The following is a 16,596-nucleotide window of genomic DNA, read 5'->3' as shown; positions in this document are numbered from 1 at the left end:
AAGAGTAGCTCAATCGGTTGAGAACCACGCCTTATGAAATGGAGGTCACTAATTCAAATTTTTTCTCCCCTTCTTGTGTGGACATGTCAAAAATATCAAGTTGAAAGCAAATAAATAAAAGAATATTATATATCACTCATATTTTTAATTTCTCTAATGTTTATGTAGTGTGACGTTTTATAGTATTTAGTACATGAAGTTTAATTTTTTAATTAAAAAAATCACGCCATCCGGAGATGAAATTGTAATAAATAAAATTAATGAAATAAATATTGGGCACGTTTAAAGTAAACAAATAACAACAAGAAATGTTGTGAATGCGGTCAGCGTGCACGTACACATGAGTAAATTTGTCTGAAAGACCGAGATTGACCAGCCTCTAGTCAACTTGAGTAAATATGTATTCTATGGAGGGTATTTTAAGAGACAGATTTGTGATGGGCTTAGAGCCCATGGCACTGAAAGTAGCTCCAAATCAATCCAGCCCAAATACTACATTGTATGGGCTTGATGGGCTTATCCCAGGTTTTAAAAAAATATATATCCAAAAAGAAAATAGTTTGCTTTAGAGTTAAAGTACTACCAAAAGCTAATGAGTAAATCTAAAAAGAGAGCCCCTTAAGTTCGGACCATTCGTAAAAGGGCTATTTTTCAGCCTCCAATCTCTATCTGACACCTCCAAATCAAGCCAGACCCACGCCGTGAGTCTGGCGTGACCCACAGGTATGGCTGCCTCAAAACCCGCTTGAAACCGTCATGACCTACTTCAAAACCCGATTCTAATACCTTAAAATCCGTTTCTAATGTCTCAAAACTCGTTTTTAGATTTAAAACTAAAACCTAAAGGTAAAAAGTTAACCCTTTATGAATTTTATCACCCTAAAGGCTGAAAAAAAGGTGGCTTCGGCACCAAAGAAGGTGACTTACGGCCAAACCCACGAGTCTGGCCGTGACCCACCCCACGGGTCTGGCATGACCCGCAACCCAGCCATGAACCTCTTTCTTTTAAGCTCAAAATGAGCTCAAATATAGTGTGTGGGGGTATATGATATTTTTGTGGATTTGTTTTGTTTTTGCTTAGGTGTCAATTTATGATTGGGGGTTGTAAAAGTAGCCTATTAAGGCTCATCCGGATTCAAGGTTTTCTCGTCTAAAAACTCTATTCTTATATAATTTTTGTACCATTAAGCTAATGTGGAGTGTCCATAAATCATTGAAGATGGAGATAGGCTGATTTCAAGCAAAGCGAGTGCATTTTGCCACGCGTCAAAGATAATGTGACTTCAATTATGGTAATGCTTATGAATTTGGGGCTTTATTTAACTGAATACAATTTAGTTTTACTAGGGTTGGATTTAAAAAAAAAAAAAAAAAAAAAAAAACAGTTCAATCTCATTCATTGATAAACGAGCATAAAGCTCAAACAACACAGATCAAAGTTCTGAAGCAACCATAGCCGAAACTACGAGGTTACAAGCCTCAAAGATGACATATTACATGCTAGACTCATACAAAATTCGCTAACTTATGACTAAATTTCAAATTAAATAGCAAATCTGCGTCAAACAGACTTAAACCAATGCATAGGTAGCTCTTGTTCCTCGGCATTGAGGGCAGAGAACCTCAAACCAAAACTCATCCTCCTCGACCTGAAAGCCAAGATAACATTCACATCCACAACCCAAAGATCTGGACCAAAACAACTACCCCGAAGGGCATCAGGTGGGCAGATCGATAGAGAGGACCAAACATTATTACAAGCAAAAACAAAACCGATATAGGGAAACAAAACAATACAGAAAGAACAAAAAAAAAAAAAAGCCAGACAAAATTATAGGGAAATAACCAACAAAAAAAAAAGAACACTAAGAGGATAGCAGCAGTCGGAAAGAAGAGCCGATCGTGCACTCGCCGGAAACCGAAAACGGAAGGGGGCGTTGGGGGGCGCGAGAAAAATGCCCAGTAGAGGACGGTGAGCGGCAGAGCAAACGCGGAGGAGATCGACGGCTCACTCAAACGGAGGGGGAAGTTTGAGTGAAACCCCATGAGCATCACCCACAAAGAGTACCTAAACAAGCAGAAACAACAAAAGCAACAACAAAAAGAAACAAACACAAACTCTAGCCAAAAGAAAAAAGAAAATGAGAGAATACAAGAAAATAAAACAAAGAAACAAGAAATCCATAACAGAAACCACGTCGAGGAGGAAGGTTGCCAGGGGGAAATGGCTGGAACACGAAGAACTCGGACGGAGCCGAAGAGGATAGGCGGAGGGGTGAGCGACGACGTGGGTTTGGCAAGGGTAATAGATCGGGCAAAGAATGGCCAATCCAAAAACCTAGAGGAAAAAAATGGGATCAAAGGAGGGGGAAGAGGCAAAGAGGAAGGGAAAGAAAAAATCACTCAAAGCGTTAGGGGCATCAGGTAAATACGCTAGCCCGCTAAGAGAAAAAGGGCGATGAGAGGGGAGGGGGAAGGCAAAAGAGGGAGAGGGGAGGAGGGTCGGAGGGGTAGAACACTTCGACAACGCTCTCTGCTAGAGATGAAACCCTAGCAGAGAGGGGAGGGGGAAAGACGGATGTTAATGGTGGTATTTTGATGTTGAGCTACTAGGGTTGGGTTGAAAACATCACAACACTCACGAATAAGTTCAAACTCGGTATTATAATAAATGAGCCGAGTGTGACCACAAATTGTATTTGTATAATTAGTATGCCCTTATCCTATAGGCTATAGTCTTATATTGAAATACAAGAAAAAAGTCAAAAGAAGGTTGGCCGAATAAATAGGAAGGTAAAATGGGTTGTCAATTGCCATATGGCCGTTTAGCTTGGAAACAAGGAGTTAATATAGAACCTATTCGTCTGGATAGGTACCACATATCTTGTTTGGTGTATTCAGATCCTTCTTTTTGTCCGTGGCTTTTGACCTGCACAAATGGTCCCCATTCTTGGTATAATCATGCAACCTATTGGGACAATCTTACTTCTGTTGGTAACTCTTTTGTTGGTCCTTGGCTGATTGTTGGTGATTTTAACTCTATTTTGAACCCTGGGGAAAAAAAGAGGAGGAGGAGATTTTGGTTCCACTTCTCATAATAAATTTGTCTATTTTGTGAATCATAATGGTTTAGTTGATCTCGGCTTCAACGGCAATCCTTTTACCTGGGATAACCGGAGACATGGGAAAGCTAACATCAAAGAACATCTAGATAGGGGTCTGACAAACCAAGATTGGGTTCATATCTTTCCTAATGCTTTCATCAAGCATCTTCCAGCTGCAGCTTCTAATCATAACCCAATCTTATTATCCACGGGCAGCAACTATTTTCACTCCCCCAAACCCTTTCGATTTGAAGCTTTTTGGGTTTGTGACCTTTCCAGTCACATTGTGGTTGCTAATGCGTGGATATCTTTTGAAGATTGATCATTTGTGTTCACTCTCTGTCAAAAATGGAAGAATACCAAGAGAGCCCTCAATCAATGGAATCATACTCATTTTAGGAAGATTCAATCCAGAATTACCAATATCCTCTCTGACTTGGATAAAATTCAATAGGCTCCTAACTCAGCTGCAAATTCTGCAAAGGAATTGGAGTTACAAGATAATCTTCAAGAACACCTTGCTAGAGAAGAAATTTTGTGGAAACAAAAATCTAGAGAACAATGGCTCTGTTGCCGTGATTTAAACACAAATTTCTTCCATGCTTCAACTGTTAACCGTATGAGGTACAACTCTGTCTCTTTTCTTAAAAATGCTGAAGGCAATATTCTAAAATATAATGTAGAGATTGGCAGTTATTTTGTTTGATTACTTCAGCTTCAATTTTACTTCCACAAACCCCATTTTAGATGTTGATTTAGATGAGTTAGTTTCCCCTGTTATTACTGATTTTGATAATCTCATGATCTGCAAAATTCCTGAGGAAAGAGAACTATATGAGGCCATTTCCCAACTTGGTCCTAATAAAGCCTCGGGTCCTGATGGCACGACATGTTTATTTTATAAAACCCATTGGCCAATTGTCAAGGTTAGTGTGATTACTTTTGTTCAATCTTTTTTTCGAGGTGGCTTCCTCTTAAAAGAGATTAATCACACTAATATTGCTCTCATCCCCAAAATTGACAATCCTTCTAGGGTCAATCAATTCCACCCCATTAGCCTCACAAATTTCAATTACAAAATCATATCAAAAATTTTGGCCAACCGTTTCAAAACCCTGGTCCATAAGTTTGTTTCCGGCCTAATTTGCTTTCATCAAAGGTCGGTTTATTCAGGATAACAATGTGATGGCCCATGAAATTTTTCACTCTTTAAAAAATAAAAAACGCAATGGAAGATTTATGGCCTTAAAACTCGTTATGGAAAAGACATTTGATTTTATGGAATGGCATTTTCTAATCAAAATTTTGAAACTGCTGGGTTTTAATGCTATTTGGATACATTGGATCCATCAATGTCTATCCATAGCTTCTTTTTCTATTTTGTTGGATGATCCTCTTTTGGAAAATTTTATTCCACCCGTGGATTAAGGCAAGGTGATCCTTTATCATCTTTCCTTTTTATCATGGGGTCGGAAATTCTCTCTAGGCTCATCCTTAGAGAAGAAAACCAGGGTCTAATTCATGGTATCAAACTTTCGAGGCTCAATCCTCCCATTTTCCATCTCCTTTTTGCGGACGATCTCATGATCTTCTCAAAAGCCAAAAATTTGGAAGCTTCTTCCATCAAAAGTTGTCTTGATTCATACTCTTCTAGGTTTGGGCAAAAGGTAAATTTTGATAAATCTGTAATTTTTTTCAACAATAATACCCACCCCTCTCTTCAAGCTTCCATTTGTTCCTTACTTCACCTTTGCCAAAGGACCACCAAATCTAGATATCTTGGCATTCCTTTTTTTTTTAACACCGGAAAAAAAAAAAATTATAGCTTTTGAAGATCTAAAGTCCAAAATCTCTTCCCGTATTTCTGGTTGGAAATCAAAGTTACTCTCCCAAACGAGTAGAACAACTTTGATCAAAACTGTGGCAAATGCGATTCCTACTTATACTATGTCCTTATTTCTTGCCTTGACTTAGACTCTATGCTGAGAACATTTTGGTGGGGTTTTCCCCAAGAAAAGAAAAGAAAAAGAAAAGAAAAAAAAAAAAATCTCACTCTTTTGTCATGGAAAAGTATTTGCATCCCGAAATCTGTGGGGGGTCTTGGTATTAAAACTATGAAATTTCATAATAGGGTTCTCCTCTCCAAATTGGGTTGGCAAATCCATTCTAATCAAAACATTTTGTAGGTCCGAGCTCTTAAGGCAAAATACTTGAGCATTGATAATTTTATAGAGGCTCCCATTAAAAATAATGCATCTTACCTTTGGAAAGGTATCCTTAAGAATAGGCTTGTAATTGAAAAAGGTGCTTGTTGCGTAGTATCTAAGGGCATTGGCTTTAACATTTGGTCTTCTCCATGGATTCCATCCATATCAGGTTACAAACCCTTTCCCAACCCTTCCATCTCCTCCCAACCTAATCTTAGTGTCTCTGACCTTATTGATGGGAACACCAGCCCTTGGAATGCTTCTCTCATTCACAACATTTTTTATGCTCATTCAACCTCCCAAATCCTCAATATACATATCCCTCTCAACCCCAGAAATGACAGGTTAGTTTGGAGCCCTTCTCCTTCCGCAAATTTCTCAGTCAAATATGTTAGAATTTTACTAAATAAATCTATCTTACTCCATAACATGTGAACAATAATAAAAAGAATGTAAACGTACCTTCTTTGCTTGAAGATGAATCTGCCATCTTCTTCCCTTTGGCCTGTTGGGTTGTGTGTGTAGAGGGCACTAGTCTCTCAACCCTAATTGCTCTGATGACCTAATGAAGTCTAATGGGCTAATTTCATTATATATGTAGGGTGAGAGTACATAGCTTCCTCAAGTGCTTATAAAATTGGTCCAGCCCATTATGGACCCAAATATTAAAATGACTATGCAGCCCACCCAAAAGTGAAATAAAATACAACAATCTCCCACTTGGACTGCATTAGTTATTTAATTACCAAGTAAACACAAATAAGCATTCCAAAAACACAATCTGATCCGAATGTGTTTGCAACTACAAGTTAAGAATACATCGATAGGATGTATAACATATAACAAGTATTTACAATCACGTGATCTAGAAAATAGAATGCAAGTATTACACACAAATAACACAAATAGCACAAATAGTGATCACTCCATATTTATTTGAAGCCCACTGAGACTAACACACAATGTCTCGTATCATAACACAAATAATGTCATGATCAATATCGCAAAACAGTACATGGCAACACAAAAGACTCACGATACACACAAACATACAACTCCCATTAACTCAATAGAACAGAAGACTCCAACAACCCCATATGAGTCACATGCCCCTGAAACACTATAGGAGCTAACCCCTTAGTTAGTGGATCCGCTAACATATGTTCTGTGGGAATATGCACAACACAAATGTGAGACTCAGCTACTTTCTCTCTAACAAACAAGTATTTTATATCAATATGCTTGGATTGCGAAGAGCTTCTAGTGTTTTGAGAGAAAGAAACTGCTGCAGAATTATCACAAAATATCTTCAGTGGCTTCTTAATGGAATCCACAACAACCAGCCCTGAGATAAAATTTCGTAGCCATATAGCCTGACATGTAGCCTGGTAACAAGTTATGTATTCTGCCTCCATAGTTGATGAAGCTGTAAGTGTTTGTTTGACACTTTTCCATGAAACAGCTCCCCCTGCCATAATAAAAACATATCCAGAAGTGGATTTCCTATCATCTGAACAACCTGCAAAATCGGCATCTGAATATCCAACTACATCAAGAATGTTGGATCGCTGATATGTCAGCATAAAATTTTTAGTGCCCTGTAAGTATCTTAGTACTTTCTTAGCAGCTGTCCAGTGACTGAAACCTGGATCATTCAAGTATCTCCCAAGCACACTTACAGCATAAGCAATATCAGGTCGTGTACATACTTGAGCATACATCAGACTACCCACAACTGATGCATATGGAATGGATTGCATCTGAGTTCTTTCATTATCATTCTGAGGACATTGACACTTAGAAAATGTATCACCCTTCACAATTGGTGTCTTTCCAGGAGAGCAAGATTGCATATGAAACCTATTTAATACTCGATCAATGTAGGTTTTCTGAGACAATCCAATAACACCTTTAGTTCTATCACGGAGAATTTGTATACCCAAAACATAAGAGGCCTCACCAAGGTCCTTCATATCAAAATGAGAGGACAACATATGTTTAGTTTCAAGCAAGAGCCCATTGTCATTTGTTGCAAGTAATATGTCATCCACATAGAGCACAAGAAAAATGTATTTGCTCCCACTGATCCTCAAATATATGCATTGATCAACAACATTTTCCTTAAAATTGTAAGAGGTGACAATTTCATCAAATTTCAAGTACCACTGCCTTGAAGCTTGCTTAAGACCATAAATAGACCTTTTAAGCTTGCACACCATATGCTTCTTTCCATTCACCTGAAAACCGTCTGGTTGCTCCATATACACATCTTCAGATAAATGGCCATTGAGAAAAGCTATTTTAACATCCATTTGATGTAGCTCCAGTCGAAATGAGCTACTAATGCCATGATTATCTGAAAGGAGTCCTTGGTAGAAACAGGTGAAAAAGTGTCTTTATAGTCAATCCCCTCTCTTTGTTTAAAACCCTTTGCCACAAGTCTAGCCCTGTACCTCTCTACTTGGCCTTTGGAATCATGTTTAGTTTTGAAAACCCATCTGCAACCAATTGGTCTGCAACCACTTGGTAATTCAACCAAATCCCAAACATCATTTTGACGCATGAACTCCATCTCATCATGCATAGCCTCTATCCAATGTGAAGACTGTGGACCATCAATAGCCTCTTGGAAAGTAGTTGGATCAATAGACAATCCAACACTGAACTCATGCTCCTGCAAATAAACTACATAATCATCAAAAACTGCAGGCCTACGCATCCTTTGGGATCTCCTTAGACGAACATCATTTTCCGTGCCCTTATCAACATTTGGTTCAGTGTTGATAACATTTTCTTGAGCAATAACAGGAGATTGCTTTACAGGTGGAGGTACATACACCGATGGTGAAATAAGATGCACTGGGACAACAACACGCTCCTCCCTAAATGAGATCTCACGAGGTATGGAAATCCCACTCTGAATATCATCCTCAAAATAAATGGCACGATCTGACTCAATGATTCTAGTCACATGAGAAGGGCAATAAAATCTAGAACCTCTTGAGCCGACACAATAACCTACAAAATATCCAGAAATAGTCTTAGGATCAAGTTTCTTTAAATGTGGATTATGAAGTCTCACTTCTGCCCTACAACCCCAAACATGAAAATGGCGTAAACTAGGCCTTTTCCCATACCACAACTCATAAGGAGTTTTAGAAACTGACTTGCTGGGTACCTGATTCAGAATGTATGTTGCAGTTTTCAAGGCCTCTCCCCATAAAAACTCTGGTAGGCATGAGTAACTAAGCATACATCGCACCATGTCCATCAAAGTACGGTTTCTCCTTTCTGCAACCCCATTTTGCTGAGGAGTTCCATGCATTGTATACTGCGCTTCAATCCCGCATACTTCAAGAAACCTTACAAAAGGCCATGCATTTTGCCCAGTTTCATCATATCTCCCATAATACTCACCGCCTCTATCTGATCTTATAGCTTTAATATTCTTGTTACGCTGGAGCTCAACCATAGCCTTAAAATTTTTAAAGGCTTCTAAAGGATTCGACTTTTCACGAATGAGCTCAATGTAACCATAACGTGAATAATCATCAATAAAGGTTATGAAGTACCTATAATTTCCCAAAGCAGAAGGAGTAATGGGACCACATATATCAGTATGTATCAATTCTAAGACATTTTCACTTCTTCCATCCTTTTGTCTCCTAATTTTAGCAGTAAGCTTCCCTTTAACACAATCAACACAAGTATCAAAATCAGAAAAATCTAGATTAGCAAGAATACCATCTTTAATCAACTTTTCCATTCTTCGTCTAGAGATGTGACCCAATCGTCTGTGCCATAACATAGAGGATATTTCACTAGCCCTACTACGCTTGGAACCAACTACAGCACTCACAATAGGAGTATTAAGAGAAGAATAAGATAAAGAATGCATCAAGTCAATCCTGTATAAACCATCACACAATATACCAGAACCAACCATAATAGAATCATAATAAATAGTAACCATTCCATTTCCAATCTCAAAAGTATATCCGCATTTGTCCAAAAGAGAAATAGTGATAAGATTCCTCCTAATAGAAGGTACAAAAGCGGTTCCTTTTAAATCCAAAAAATGCCCAGAGGCTAAATGAAGTTTTGCAGTGCCAATGTATTCAACTTTGACCTTCACACCATTTCCCATGTTCACCATCAACTCCCCATCACTCGGCCTTCTGGAGCTTTGTAATTCCTGTAAGGAATTTGTAACATGAATATTTGCACCAGTATCTAACCACCAAGTGTCAGAGGGCACATCAACCATATTAGACTCAAAACACACTAAAGTAAAGGGTGTACCTTTCTTCTCTAACCAAGCTGTATATTTATTGCAACTTGTCTTCTTGTGCCCAAATGCATGACAAAAGTTGCACTTTCCTTTGAACCCTTCTTTCTTAGGTTCTAGGGAGGTGCGCACACCAGCTTGTTGGGAAAACTTATTGAATTTCTTTAATTTATATGGCTTGTTCCCACTGTTGTTGCCCTTATGAAAATTCTTCTTGAAGTTTCCATTGTTTTGTGTCATCATAAAAACAGCAAGAGACTTTCCCTTTTTTATCACCTCTTCTTCTTGAGTGACTATAGCAGTCATTTCATTCAAGCTCCATTCATCTCTTTGAGCATTGTAGGTGGTCTTGAGGGCGTCAAATTGGGATGGCAAGGACTCAAGCACTTGCCACACAAGAAAACTATTTGCTAACTCAACTTTCATTTCCCTTAGCTTGTTAAAAAAATGGGTGAGCTTCATAATATGGTCACGGACTCCACTAACACCATCATAAGTTGTGGTAGTAAGCAACTTCATGAAAGTTCCCTTTTCCGCTTTGTCAAACTTAATGAACTTCTTCCCAACTGCAACTAGAAAATCTTTGGCACTATTAGTATGAGTAATACTCCGCCTAATAGACTTGTCAATAGTGTACTTCATGATCATAAGACAAGTCCGGTTGGAATGCTCCCAACGCTCATAGTAGTTTTTCTCTTCGGCAGAACTTTCCTCAGTAAGTTTAGCAGGTGCTTCAACCCTCAAAGCCAAATCAAGATTCATGATTGCTAAATTGATAGTAAGAGACTCATACCAATCTTCATAATTAGTCCCCGTCAGTGTTTTGATGGCAGATAATTGGAGAGACAGACCAGAATTGCCCAAAGCTGAGGACATCACAACAAGATTTATTATGCATGTAAAAGGAAAACAAAAACCATGCACTCATAAGGTCATCACAATTTTTCATGCTAGAGTCTTAATGCACAATAGACTCTTACACATATAGTTAATCTCAAATTTTATGCTAGAGTTTTCCATATACAATGAACTCATACACATGATAAAGCAAAATAATTAAATACAATTACTTAAAATGACATGCTATCGAAAGGATAAGACTAGGTCATTAAGTGCAGAGTATTTAACAATTTCTTCATCGTCCTAAGCATCCTACCAAATTAATGATTTACCGATAGGGCAAATCAATTATCCGTATGGACCTTAGTAAGGCAATGATTTCAAAAAAACATAACAAACTCAATTTCCTTTCTTCTTTTTTTTCGGATAATTTTCAATAATACCCCCAATAATTTATCATGATTAGTCTCACGATAGGTGAGTATATAATCAATTAAAATCATTTGTTTTAATGATTATCCAAATTGTACTGGAAGTTTAATAAAAAGAAAACTCAATAATTAATCATAATTAGTCCCATGAGAGATGGATACGCAACTAATCAAAATCATTGGGTTTGATTCATAGCAATATTATCCATATTGCACTAAAAAAAAAATTGAACATAAAATTCAACTTTCAAAACACAAATATTATAAATAACATATATAAAATAACATGCACATCTCCCTTTGGATATTAGCACAACACACATAAAAGGTCAAGAATAATAACAAAACCTTCCCTTTTTTTTTTTTTTTTTTATGACTTTTCAAGACATATATATATATTCTTTAGAAAAAAATGAACAATGCCTAACAGTGGCCCAGTACCCACTATGCGCCTCTTTTCAAGACATTTTCTGTAGAAAAAAAAAAAAATTAACAATGCCGGCATGTCCATGTGCGCCTCCGCCAAGAATCCACAAAGGGTTTTTTTTTTTTTTTTAAAGGTTGCAGTGGCTGGATTTTCATTCAACCAAAGAAAATAAACAAAAAATATAATTTTTAGGGATGGGTCTAATGGCCCATACGATTATTAGAATAATCCCCAAAAAGAAAAACAGTTTAAACACAAGTCTAACGCAAATCTCATTGTTTACAAAAATAATAATAATAATAACAATAATATTATCTAGAACAATGAGATTTATCACAGCCATGGAGAAAAGAGACAGAAGGCTCTGATACCAATTGTTATAATTTTACTAAATAAATCTATCTTATTCCATAACATGTGAACAATAATAAAAAGAATGTAAACGTACCTTCTTTGCTTGAAGATGAATCTGCCATCTTCTTACCTTTGGCCTATTGGGTTGTATGTGTAGAGGGCACTAGTCTCTCAACCCTAATTGCTCTGATGACCTAATGAAGTCTAATGGGCTAATTTCATTATATATGTAGGATGAGAGTACATGGCTTCCTCAAGTGCTTATAGAATTGGTCCAGCTCATTATGGACCCAAATATTAAAATGATTATGCAGCCCACCCAAAAGTGAAATAAAATACAACAAAATATGCCCATGAACTTCTCATTCAATCCTAAACATACAGAGATCCTCCTCTTGAACCTTTGGACTGGAACCTTTTATGGAGCTTAAAACTACAACAAAGACATAAGTTTCTCCTTTGGAAAATCTACTGGAACTCTCTTTTGGTAAGGGGTAAAATTGGTAGATTTATTGCTCATGCCAACCCGGATCATTAGAATTGTCCTATTTTTCATAATCAAGTGGAATCCCTGCATCATCTTTTTTTTGGAGTGCCTTTTTGCAAAAATTATTTGGAGGAGCCAAAAATGGTCTTTAAACACTTCAGTTTTCTTTGATATTACCATTTCTTCTTGGATTAGAATTTTGCTTAGGCCAAATGCTCTTCTTGGCATCCCTTTTAAGGAAGTGTTTGAATTTCAATTAAGGCTTCGTTTGGTAACAGCCTTTGGCTAGACACTGTTTAGTGTATGACCCATTGACCAATCTTTTCCTCAACATTTATTATATTTTTGACCATATTGTCCCTCTTTCTGAAATTTTTGCTCAGCGTCTCCCCAACCCCTCCCCACACACGCGTTCCCCCTGCCTAAACACAGATTTTCTCCCACCCGCCCAGCCCCTGCGCTAGCCCCTGGGCCGCTGGGACAGTCCACAGCCACGGCCGCCGAGAACATGAACGTGTGGTCCGAAACGGCGTCGTTGCTTCCGCTTTTGGGTGCATTCGTGGCCAATTCCCTTCTGGGCCGCGCCCCCCCCCTGCGCTAGCCCCTGGGTCGCTGGGACAGTCCACAGCCACGGCGAGAACGTGAACGTGTGGTCCGAAACAGCGTCGTTGCTTCCGCTTTTGGGTGCATTCGTGGCCAATTCTTTTCTGGGCCGCTACCGCACTATTGTCATTGCTTCTCTTATCTACATTCTGGTTCACCTCTCTCTCTCTCTCTCTCTCTCTCTCTCTCTCACGTTGCTGCTACACAGAAAAATTGAAAATTCCTCTGCTAATCTATCTTTGAATTGAAAAACAGGGACTATTCTTGTTGACTCTGTCGGCTATGCTTCCGTCTCTAAGCACTTCTTCTGACTACTTAGACACCAAAATCGTACTGGGTTCTTCAAATCAGGTCCAAGAAATCCTATTCTTTGTATCTCTGTATATAGTTGCTGTTGGGCAGGGCGGACACAAGCCTTGTGTTAAGGCTTTTGGGGCGGATCAGTTTGATGGGCAAGATCCAGACGAGTGCAGATGCAAAAGCTCATTCTTCAATTGGTGGAACTTTGGTGTTGTTGCGGGCGGCACAGTAACAATAATGATGATGAGCTATATACAAGAAAACCTTATCTGGGGTCTAGGATTTGGAATCCCCTGTATTGTGATTGTCTTTGCTTTGGGTGTCTTTTTGCTTGGTACTGGGACATATCGGTATAGTGTCAAAGGGAAGGGGAAAAGCCCATTTGTGAGAATTGGTCGTGTGTTTGTTGCTGCACTGGGAAACTGGCGGACCAAACCTTCGACTGTAGCTACTGAAGAGGAAGTTGGTAGAGCCCTCCCGCACCATAGCTTCGAACAATTCAAGAGAACGATTCAACGACAACGATAAACAAAAAGGAAAAAAGAAATAAAGGGTAATAGTGTAATTTCACATTAGGAGAAGGACTTAAACAGTATCTAGGCTGAGCCATGCGTTTTGCCAAACACCACCTAACTGTTGTTATTGTCCTTGATCAGATTTGGTTTGCCCGTAATCAACTTTTTCACAATAACACAGTTCCAATGATCTCCAATACTTTGAAGACTATTGCTAATGTGGTCCGGACTCACCTTACAGCCTGGAAGTCCCCTCCTTTTGGTCTCTCCATTTGGTAGCCCCCTCCTCCGGGCTCTTTGAAGATCAATTTTGATGTGGCTATAAAAAACTCCTTCTCTGTTTCTGCGGTAGTTTTGAGCAATGACAAGGGCAATATTCTGATGGCTTTCACTAAGAAATTGCACTCCATTGATGTGAACAAAGAGGAAGCTACAGCTACTCTCATGGGTGTAAATCTTGCCATCTTTTTTGACTGTTCTGAGGTGTTGCTTGAAGGTGATTCATTGGTAACTATTTTGGCAATCAACCAGCTCTCCCTCTTTTCAGATTGGACCTTATCTCCCATCATCTCAGACATTCTATTGAAGTTTCAACATTTCCAAGTTTGGAATGCTTCTAAAATTTCTCGCAGTGCAAACTTTCGTGCGCACCATCTCGCTAAGTGGGCCGCTACCAACCTTGTGTTTGGAAGCATTCTCAATTCCTCTCCCATCATGTCTTCTATTAGGATCAATAGAGGGAAGGATCCCATTATATAACCCTTCCCTTTTGTTGTATTCGCTCAAAAAAAAAAAAAAAAAAATGCCATATGGCTGTTGGGACTTGGATGTATTAAAGTGCAACTTACTATCTAGCTGGGTGTGGCGAGAAAAATTTAAAATATTTTTATTTTAAAAAAATACAATTGTAAATTAAGAATAATTTTATTATAAAATTTATAGGTATAAGAATTATTTTATTCTTTAACCATTTAATTTAACCTTAAATCCTAACGAGTGGGGTGAAATTGCAAAAAATCAAAACTTGGTTACATTAAAATTTAAATTAAGATTTATTAAACTTTAAGAGAATCGACGTCCTCCGATGAAGGTCAAACGTTGATTTGGCAATTGTCCAACAAACTTTGACAATTTGAGAATGAGAAGCTCAAATTCGAAAAATAGTTTATGATTTAAAAAAGGAAAATTTGACGAAAATTGAAGAAATTTTTCTAGTCAAACAAAATGTTTTCAATGTCATTATTATTTTCCATCGTACCAAATACAAAAAAAATATATATATATATTTACAAAAAAAAAAAAAACATTTTTCAAATACCATTTTTCACCTAATCAAACGGAACCTAATGCAAAGATCAGAATATGGCTTTAACCATTTTTTTCGGTAAGTCTCCCATGTTCACATGCTCTATAGCCTATAGGAATTGAGTAATGTTATAAGGAAGATTAGAGTCCTCTCAAATGTAACATGTCTTTTAAAATTATTATTAAATTTGTAATCATCATTATTGAATTTTGATCTATTAGTGATTTTAACCGACACGTCATATTTGGGAGGATTCTAATCCTCCTTATAGCATTACTCATAGGAATGACCCAAAAAAAAAAAAAAAATCTAGAGTAATAGGTGAAAACACACATAGAGTACTCGCGACTAGATGGAGCCGATGCTTCTTGCTGCATGTCCAATAGTTTTTTTATCCAATCGTAGCACATTATAGCTTAAAGAATGGGACACACGCTGATATGATCCATACAAAAATTAATCTTTACCCGTATCCAAATATATTATACAATTGTATTTTTTTATCTTTTCGTATTTCAATTAGATATTATTTATTTACAAAATGTTATCCATACCTTTTTAACAAAATGTTGATACAATTTCTAATCAAAGGTAAAGAGATGAGAGATGAAAAATAAATAATTTGTATTAAAATAATAAATACTCAAGCTCATTTAACAATAGACATTGGGTAGAGCCGTAGCATTTCTAATGCTTAGATAACCGATAAAGTTTCTGTTGTGGGTGGTTTTTTTGACATTTTTCATAGAGTAATGCTACGGTTTTTGTTGATGTTCTCCTCATCCTACATGTATATTGTTTTATTTTTTTAAAAAAAAAATGAGGGACCAATAAGGTAAAGTTTTTGGGAAAAGTACACTTTACCCCCCCAAAGTTTGGGGCGATTTTCAATTCGACCATCAATGTTTCAATTTTTGCAATGCACCCTCCCAAACTTGCAAATTTTTTTCAATTCAACCAATTTCATCCAAAATTCTCATATTGCCTCTCTCTCTAATTTATTTTTTTATTTTTATAAAAAAAAAAAAAATTAAAAAAAAAATATTCGGGGTGGTCGTAGCCACCCTTTGGCCATCTGGCCATTTTTGCAACCCCCAATTTTTATTTTTTTTTTATATATACAAAATAAAAAAGTAAAAAAAATTAGGGGCAATATGGGAATTTTTGGATGAAATTGGTCAAATTGAAAAAAATTTGCAAAATTGGGGGTGTGCATTGCAAAAATTGAAACATTGGTGGTCGAATTGAAAATTGCCCCAAACTTTGGGGAGGGGGGTAAAGTGTAATTTTCCCGAAGTTTTTTTTTTCATTTAAAAAAAAAAAAAAAAAAACAATATCCATGTAGGATGAATCCTAAACAATATTCGCATAGGATGTAGAGAAAACGGTTAGGAATGCGCTTATGTATATATGATAGATCTAATGGAAGATGATTTTAATTAAAAGTGCATTTAAATTTTATATTACTTTTTCAAGAAGTGTATCTTTTTTATTTGAAAGGAAATAGCTGTTGGCAGTGATATTTGTTCTAGTTTACAATACTCATTTAAAGCACTAGCAGTAGCTTCCTTTTGATTTTTCTTAAATATAGGGAACAAAACTACTTTTTGCATCCCTATTTAAATATACTTCAGAATACCTTCATTTACCTTTCTCCTTGTACTATTAAAATATTATTTCTTTACAAAATAAAATTTCCTCACCTACCCTCCAATTTTTTACAAAATCCCAACA

General features: G+C 37.2%; 1 protein-coding gene across 1 annotated transcript; it reads left to right on the top strand.

Annotated features, from left to right (window-relative positions):
* Nucleotides 1-12,653: 12,653 nt before the first annotated feature.
* Nucleotides 12,654-14,246, top strand: LOC132188549 (protein NRT1/ PTR FAMILY 5.10-like; the record flags this gene model as incomplete). The annotated part of the gene is made up of 2 exons (XM_059603038.1): nucleotides 12,654-12,893; nucleotides 12,997-14,246. Coding segments are annotated over 2 exons (813 nt in total), but the record flags the coding sequence as incomplete, so codon positions are not given.
* Nucleotides 14,247-16,596: the final 2,350 nt, after the last annotated feature.

This window comes from Corylus avellana, chromosome ca7 (assembly GCF_901000735.1).
Source record: "Corylus avellana chromosome ca7, CavTom2PMs-1.0".
Taxonomy (NCBI): Eukaryota; Viridiplantae; Streptophyta; class Magnoliopsida; order Fagales; family Betulaceae; genus Corylus; species Corylus avellana.
The sequence above is the reverse complement of the archived record's forward strand: the minus strand, read 5'-3'. Positions and strand labels throughout refer to the sequence as shown.